General features: G+C 50.7%; 1 protein-coding gene across 1 annotated transcript; it reads left to right on the top strand.

The window, feature by feature from the left end:
- Window positions 1-837: 837 nt before the first annotated feature.
- LOC309527500 (uncharacterized protein) lies at window positions 838-6,557 on the top strand (the record flags this gene model as incomplete). The annotated part of the gene is made up of 3 exons (XM_082214326.1): window positions 838-1,758; window positions 3,907-4,033; window positions 4,544-6,557. The coding sequence occupies 3 exons, from the start codon at window positions 838-840 to the stop codon at window positions 6,343-6,345; spliced, it is 2,850 nt and encodes a 949-aa protein (XP_082070452.1). The 3' UTR covers window positions 6,346-6,557.
- Window positions 6,558-8,562: the final 2,005 nt, after the last annotated feature.

The following is an 8,562-nucleotide window of genomic DNA, read 5'->3' as shown; positions in this document are numbered from 1 at the left end:
ATTATTATTATTATTATTATTATTATTATTATTATTATTATTATTATTATTAGCGAGTTCTCGATCCTCAGTGGGAAGCGCACAGAGGGCACACATGATCACTAGTGGATCCAGCCCAGATAAGTTTGTTGTGAACGATCACTCCAGCTGAAATCAGCAGGTTTGAGGTCTGCCATCCTATACCCGCCTTTCTCCACTAGGGGGCTCCGAGGCGAAAGCGGCTTTCTCTTTGCAAAGCTTTTCCTTCCTGCAAGGTCGAAACCGATCCGACGCTGTCTCCTCCTCCACCTGCTGACGAGCGAAAGCGGGGCGGGGCTTAATCCGCATCCCCGTCCAACCCGAACGCCGCTTTCCTTCTCGTCGCGTGCTCCACCTGCTCCGACCGGAGTGAGAACTTGTCAGCCCGATGGCTCCGGGCTCCTCCTGCCTCCGTGCAATCCGCACCCCAAGGGCTGCTGCGACTTAACAATTAACGCCGGATACAGGGGAAGGGGAGGAAAAAGGGCTGGGACAGCGGAGCGAGGAAACCTCACATATTTCCCTTCCTTGCGCGGCTTTCCCGATCGCGTTGAAGCGGAGGCGGAGGGAACGGGCGCAGCTTGACACGCGCGCGCCACCCGCAGACCCTGAGCCGGACCAGAAGGAGAACCTTGGCGTTTCCCGGCAGCTGTTCGGCCGATCTCCGGCGTCCCTTGCCTTTGTTGCAGGGATTTTCGTTTTCCTCCCTTACTGGTTGTTGTTGATGTTGTTGTTGTTTTTCCCCCACTCCACTCTTCCGAAACCATCCATCTCTTTCATTTGATTTATTGATTTTCCTCCTCCTTCTCCCCCATGAAAATGCCTCTGAAATACGTCAAGAGTCGGAAAGGCAGGGATCAGCTGCTTCACGAAGGGTACCTGTATCGGAAGGAGCGGGAGAGCAAGAGCAAGACGGTCTGGAAATGCGCCGACTACCACAAGTCCCGTTGCCCGGGGAAGGCCCACACGCGCCACGGCAAGCTGGTCCACTCCTTGCCACACAATCACCCTCCTGCTGCCAAGGCAGCCGGCACGGATGCCGAGATGTGTGGCACGAAGGAAAGGCTCTCCTCTAGCCAAGAGCCCGTCCGCAAAGGGTCCGTGCCAGGCTGCCAGGCGTCGCCAGGGGTGCCCGCTTCCCGCAAGCCACGCATCCAGAACGATCCAAAGCTAACAATCCAGCTCTTGAGGGCACGTCTGAACGCAGCCCGCCAAGTCGTGTCGGACTTGCAGCAGGGATCTTCTGCTGTCGCTGAGACAGCTCCTGTAGATCCGTCTTCGCCAGCTTCTCTGGACTTGCCAGAGAAGTCCGACCCTCTAGTCCAACCCTCTGCAGTGCAGGAATATTCAGCTGTCCCATACGGGGGGACAGGTGCATTTGAGAACGCAAGATCCAAGGCCGCCTTTGCTCTGGGCAACGGCACAAATGCGCCCCGTTTGTTCGCAACCCGGTCCAGTCAGGAAGCTGCTCGCCAGAGATTCCGCTTGGGCCCTGTCCCGACTGCAGAAGCCCCCCAGGAGATTCTGTCCTGGCTGAGCCAGGCAGCTGAGCAATGGCTGTGTCCTCAGCAGCACAGCAAGGACCAGATTGTGGATATGGTCACCCTGGAACAGTTCCTGAACGTGCTTCCGGGGAACTTGCAGGCATGTGTGAGAGCCAGGGATCCAGGCAGCAGCAAGGAGGCACTTCAGCTGGTCGAGAGCTATTTGAGGGAAGAGGAGCCAGCTAACGCTGTTCAGGTGCCGGGATGTGGTTTTTTTTCTTTCTTTTATTGATATGTTTACGTGTTGCCCACTTTTCCTTCAAGGAGCTTGAGGTGGCCTAGGTGGTTCTCCACCTCCCAATGTTATCTTCACAACGACCCTGTGGAATAGGTTGGGCTGAGAGTGAGCGACTGCCCCAAGGTCACCCAGTGAGCTCCGTGGCTGGGTGGGGATTTGAACCCTGGACTCCTGGCTCTTAGTCCAACGCTCTAACCACTACGCCACTCTTAAGAATGGAATGCTTTGTGTATCCGATTCTAATGCAGACCCAGAAAAACTGATACTGTTTGATGTTGCTTTTTGTGCTTCTGTTGTTGCAGACCTGCTGTAGCTCAGGGGGGAAATGCAGCCCTCTAACCCTCTCTTAACTGGCCCTCTGGCTTTCCCCAGACCACAACTCTCACCAGCCCTGCTCCATGTCCCCCCTCAAGTGCTTTTGCCTGGCTGGAATTTGTCCTCGAACTATGATGGTGTTTGACTGTGCTGCGGCTAGAGCCATGTCTGCTGCCCCATCCACCCTTGCCTCGCCATTGGCATGTGGCCCCTGAGTGATTGTCTGTGAAGGGATGTGGCCCTTTAGGTTCCCCACCTCTGTGCTATAGAGATGCAGTGAGTTCCATCTCCCTGGCCAGAAACTGACGTCCGGTGTTAATCCTTTTCTGACGGCTAGAGAATATCCGCTGCAATGCATTCAGCAAAAGGTCATGGTGGTGGGTCAGTGTGGTGTAGTGGTTAAGAGTGGTAGTCTCGTAATCTGGTAAACCGGGTTCGCGTCCCTGCTCCTCCACATGCAGCTGCTGGGTGACCTTGGGCCAGTCACACTTCTCTGAAGTCTCTCAGCCCCACTCACCTCACAGAGTGTTTGTTGTGGGGGAGGAAGGGAAAGGAGAATGTTAGCCGCTTTGAGACTCCTTCGGGTAGTGATAAAGCGGGATATCAAATCCAAACTCTTCTTCACAGGGTTTGTTGGGGCCTGCACTGAGGGGAAAGGTTTACTTGGAGCCTGTTGGGAAAGGATTCTGGTAAGCTGGATATGACACACATATCAATCATAACCAGTGTTTTTGCTGGCTTTTCTTCTTTTAAAGGCTGCGTGAGGTGCAATTGAAGCTATTCCTGGCTTGCAGGTGCCATGATGAAAAAGCTTTCTTCCTGCTTGTCACGCTGCTCTAAACTGCAGGAGAGCATTGCTGGAAGCAAAATGTTTGCTGCGCTCTCTCTCTCTCTCTCTCTCTGTTGTTGATATAAGGCAGTGATACAAGGCACAGATGGCACATTATTGCTCGTAATCTGGTTGAGTAACCAGTCTGATTTGGTCTCTTCTCTGATTATATCTCGTTTGTGCCTGTGACAGAGTGTGCATTTAATCACATTGGTGTGAGGTGAGGTTAAGCCTTCATTCCCATGACCAAATAAATGGGAAGTTTCCTGCAGATCTTCCCTTCACTTTCATTCCGTACAGTTAAGTGGGAAATGCCAAGTGCTGTGATATGGAGTGGCATAGAATGGGATAACCAGAAATGGCCTGGGGCTAAACTGAGCAAAAAGGGGTTTGCACAAAAACATGCCCTGGATGCTATGCTATCAGAGCCAGGGGGAGAAATTGGGTAACCATAGTACCTTTTTAGCAAATGATTTTAAATAATAATATTAATAAACCCGGTGTGGTGTCTAAATGCAAGTTATTGGACTTAAGAAATTGCCAGGCCTCTGGTCCATCTCCTCTAGCATAGTCATCTCTGACTGGCCCTGAATCTCAAATGTCTTGGATACCAAGGCTGAAAAAAAGCCCCTCACCCAAGATCCTTCAGCTGAAGATAGAATCATAGAATCGTAGAGTTGGGCGGGACCATGAGAATCATCTAGTCCAACCCTCTGCAATGAAGGAATATGCAGCTGTCCCATACGGGGATCAAACCTGCAACCTTGGCGTTATCATCAGCACATGCTCTAACCAACTGAGCTATGTGTGTGCAATGTACGTGCGCTGCCACTTTTGTGCATGCAAATTCTCTGGTCTTCCCCTAAGCTATGTCCCTTTCTCCCAAAACCTTCTATGGCTTTGCCCAACACAGTCAACAGAAGTCTTAATACTTAATGGAATATCCCTCTTGTTTGTTTCAGGGCCTGGTAACCTTTGAAGATGTATCTGTGCGTTTCATGGAGGAAGAATGGGCTCTGCTGGGCCACAAAGAGAAAACCCTTTACTGGGATGTCATGCAGGAGAATTACGACAACGTGGCCTGGATGAGTAAGTGTTCCTAGAGAATCCTGGTGCGGTTACCAACTCTTTCCACTTTTACATTACAGCAGCATACAGTTCAGGCATGCATCAGTTATACCCAGATTTCTCTTGAAATAATCATCCCCTTGTACATCTTTTATTAACTATTTTATGTGGCCATCTAGCTTCCCATTTTTAGATGCCCTTTGAATACTTTCTATCATCAACAGTCTTTTTAAGTTGAACTCATGACATTTTCTGCTTCTGTACTTTCCTTGCATTTACTGTTATTTTAACATTTGCTGTACACTGCCTAGATGGCTTCGATACAAGTTAGCAGTATATGCATATTTTTACAAATAAATAAACTGAACTCACCAAGCCTTCCGCCGGACTAGATAGGCATAGGATTGCACCATGAGCTGATTATTCAATTTTGTGACTTCTTTTAATTGCAGTAGAGAGGGACTGGTGCAGCCAATGTATTCTTACTGAATTTTTAGGACACAGTGTGATTGCTTTCCCTTGCTTCAGCAGGTGACGGGACTGATAGCAAAAGCAGAGAAGAGGATCCTTGGCTGGAAACGTGCGAATCGGTGGCGATGGGAAGATCCAAGGAGGCTGTTTTGCAGAGTCCTGAACAAGACTTGCTAAGGCAGAGCTGTCTGGAGAGGCAGCAAAAAACCAACTCAGGAAGAGAAAGAGAAAAGGATGTTCTCTGTTGCAAGAGTTTGCAAAAACTAGACAGTGACATGGTTCACCTAGAGATGGAGACATGTGCCGATTGTGAGGACTGGGGCGAATCCTTATCAGCATTTATCAATACTCAGGAAAGTCCCAGCGAGGAAAGTTCTAAGCCTATGACTCAGTCTGGGGAGTCACATGAATTATCTGAGAAGAAAATCCTCCAGAATCTTCAGGAAAACTTAATCAAAGAGGACCAGAGCAGTTTGCTGGGGCAACAGGCAAGCCAAGAGAGATCTACTCTTCTTAAAAACAGCTTGAGGGATCCACTTCATCTTGACTCTAGGCCATGTACTGATTCTGCAGAACTGGAGGAATCACTAAGAATTGGCAGCAGTCAGAAAATTCACAGCAGGGAAGATCCTGACAATGTGGCACTGGAAATGTCTGTGGACGAGATTTCTCAGATTTCTGCCAAGCAAGACCTCCAGTCCAAGCCTACGCAGCTTTGCTCAAACCTGATTCTTGCCGAAGCGAACGAGACGGCCGACTTACAGCACAAACCTGCACATGTTTACTCAGAAGTAAGTACCAGTGGGGCTCGCTCCCAGGGAAGTGGGTGTAGGATTTCAGATTCAACCAGCGAGGACCAGAACGTTCTGGAGAGCCATCGCGCCAGCATCTCAGGAAATGATGATGGACAGGAGAAATGTCTTCTCTATGGAAATGGTCTGAGAGATCTGTCCAAAGACATGCTTCAGCTAGATGCTGAACCAGGAACAGAGAATCAGAATAGCCGCACTGATTGTGGGGGTCAAAATCAGTGCTCAAAGCACATTGTTAGCCGGGAAATGGCTCACAGGGAAGACCTATATAAAAGTCCCAAGTCCAATAGGCGGTTCACCAAAAATGCTGGCCAGGCTAGCTGTTCCGATTCAGGTAAGAAGCCCAGAGACCTCTTGGCTTTAATGAAACAAAGGCGACTTTACAATAGAGGAAAGTATTTCAATGGGGAAAACATGCATGCCAAGTCTGTTCTTGGAGTGCCTCAAAGAATCCAGCCAGCTGGAAAACTTCAGAAACGTTTGGACTGGAAAGACAAGGGCCTCTACAAACTTAGCCAATGCAGACTTCTTGAACCAGGAAGAAGACTAAGGCAACCCCTCAAAGACCATCTCCAGACTCGGGAAGCATTGCATCTGACTACAGCGACAATCAGAATGGCCTCAGGGACCGGACCTTCCCCTCCAAACCCCAAAAGACTGAAACCCGAGCCAGTATCTCCCTCCCCTCCCCCTCTCTACAAAATGGCGGCTGAGCCATCGCTGGCCCAGTTCATGGCTCTGCTAGAACAAGTTGCTGCCGACGCTGTGGAGATAAAGTCTGCAGTCTCCCGCTTGCACACCTCCGTCACTGCCATCCTCAACGCCCTCGGGAGTCTCTCTGGGTCTTCGGACGAGGCTGAGCTCAGGATTTCCGACTTGGAGGACACCTCCCGAAATACAAAGGCCCAGCTTGTGAAGCAGTGTAATGATATTAAAGCTATTGAGGCCAAACTGATTGGGAAAGCCGTCCAGACCAATGTCATTGCAGGGTTGTGGTCGTCGCTGAGGGGTCAGAGAGAGGCAGACTCCCTTCATCAGCCCCCTAACTAATGTGCAAGGATGTTCTGAAGACTTGGCTCAGAGAGAGATCAAGCACCGATTATTCCAAAACTAGGCTTGGATGCGATTGGTCCAGACAACCTGTTCACCGGTCACAAATCCACCACTCCTTTCTGCTGCCTTAGAAAAACCTTTGCAAGCTTTTGACCCTCTGCTTCTTTCAATAAACCTTTGGTGACCACAGTAAAAAAATTAAAATAAAATGGTTCTTGTGCCTCTGCTGATGTTGATTCAAGTCATACTTGGCCTATCTAGGAATGGAGGGCAGGAGAGTAGTCTGGGAACAAAGGGGATGAGGGCAGCCAGTTTTGCTTGCTACTTTCAGGTAAAGGTACCCCTGACCATTAGGTCCAGTCATGGCCAACTCTGGGGTTGCGGCGCTCATCTCACTTTATTGGCCGAGGGAGCCGGCGTACAGCTCATGTGGCCAGCATGACTAAGGCGCTTCTGGCGAACCAGAGCAGCGTACGGAAATGCCATTTACCTTCCTGCGTGAGCGGTACCTATTTATCTACTTTGACGTGCTTTCGAACTGCTAGGTTGGCAGGAGCAGGGACTGAGCAACGGGAGCTCACCCGTCGCGGGGATTCGAACCGCCAACCTTCTGATCAGCAAGCCCTAGGCTCTGTGATTTAACCCACAGCGCCACCCGCGTCCCTAATCACTAACATTGCATGTAAATTCCTACCTTTCCTCTGTGGAACCCCAAAGGGTGTAACTGAGGGTTCCCTGGTAGTTTTCCATCCAGGAACTGACTGAACCAGCTTTCCCCAAGAAGAGAGAGGTCCTCTCCCTCACTTTTCTCGCCATGTTGAAAAGCACAGCCTGAAAGTGTTGCCTGTCTCCCAGTGCTGCTTGCGGTTAGAAGCTTCTGCCTGGAAGACGGGGGTCACCCTACGACAGAGCACCTATAGGCTGCTGAGGCAGATGAGAGATATCGTTGACTTCCCTGGGATAAAGAAGGTGAACGAACAGCACTATAAATGCAACGGTCAGACAGAGCGAGCTCCTGACAGCAGGATGTGTCACAGCAGAGGCCATCCATGTAGTATTGCCAACTTTCCCATCAGCCACTAAAGCTGCGCCTCTTAACAACAGCTTGACGTGCAGATATTTATTAATCTCTAAAGCACCTGTAATGTTTCGGCACAGTTTGAGGAGAATAACGAGAAGAGGAGGAGGAGAGGGAGCGGCCTACAGAGTTAGGTCACGTTCACACCATACATTTGTAGCACTATGATACCACTTGGAACAGCCATTGTTTTCCGCAAAGCATTCTGGGAGCAGGGGTGGACTTTAGTAATCTTTGGTAATATGGCACCAAAATTTGGCATCCCTGAATTATGGAGCTTCTCGATTTTGCGCCCCATCAGCTTGGCACCCTGTGCCAGGGAGAACCACCCTCACTGTCCTAAACCCAGCGTTGCTATGAGCTGTAGTTTGCTAAAGGTGCTGGAAGTTGTCAGAAGAGAACCCCTCATTCCCCTCACAGAGCTAAATTTCTCAGAGTGGCTTAATGCTCAATGCCTCTTCCAAGAGAACTACCAGGAATCTTGGGGGGGGGAGGCACAATTGTTTAAAATGGCATCATAATGCTTTAAAACAGGCTTCCTCAACCTTGGCCCTCCAGGTGTTTTTGGCCTACAACTCCCATGATCCCTAGCTAGCGGGACCAGTGATCAGGGATGATGGGAATTGTAGTCCCAAAACATCTGGAGGGCCAAGTTTGGCCATGCCTGCCTTAAAGCTTTCCTGGGGGGGGGGAGGTGCTGGCACTGCGTTCCCTTGAGCATCCCCAGAAAAACAACAACATTGCCTTAAAGTCCAATTAGAAAGCTTGTGGTGTATATTCATTTGAGGATCCCGCCTGGGGACCTGAGGAGACCTGGATTCAAATGCCTAATTATACCTGGCAGCAAGCAGTGGCGTAGCGTGGGGGGTGCAAGGGGGGCAGGCCGCACCGGGCGCAACATCTGGGGGGGGGGCGCGCTCGCTGCCTCCGGAGTCGCCGAAGAGCCTTGGGCACAGGCTGTAGCAGAGCCCCATGTCTCGTGGAACCAACGAGCTGTGCGCGCGTCCGGGCTGAAGGCGCCCGGCAGGCAGCGGCTCTCAGCGCTCGCCGCGGAGGATGCGCCAAGCAGCCCCTCCTCACAGCCCCACCTCCGCCGCTGCTGCTGCAGCTGCTGGGCCATGTTGCATTTTCCTCGC

The sequence above is a fragment of the Podarcis vaucheri genome (genome assembly GCF_965113315.1).
Source record: "Podarcis vaucheri genome assembly, chromosome: 2".
NCBI lineage: Eukaryota > Metazoa > Chordata > Lepidosauria > Squamata > Lacertidae > Podarcis > Podarcis vaucheri.
This window is presented reverse-complemented; position numbering and strand designations above follow the sequence as displayed.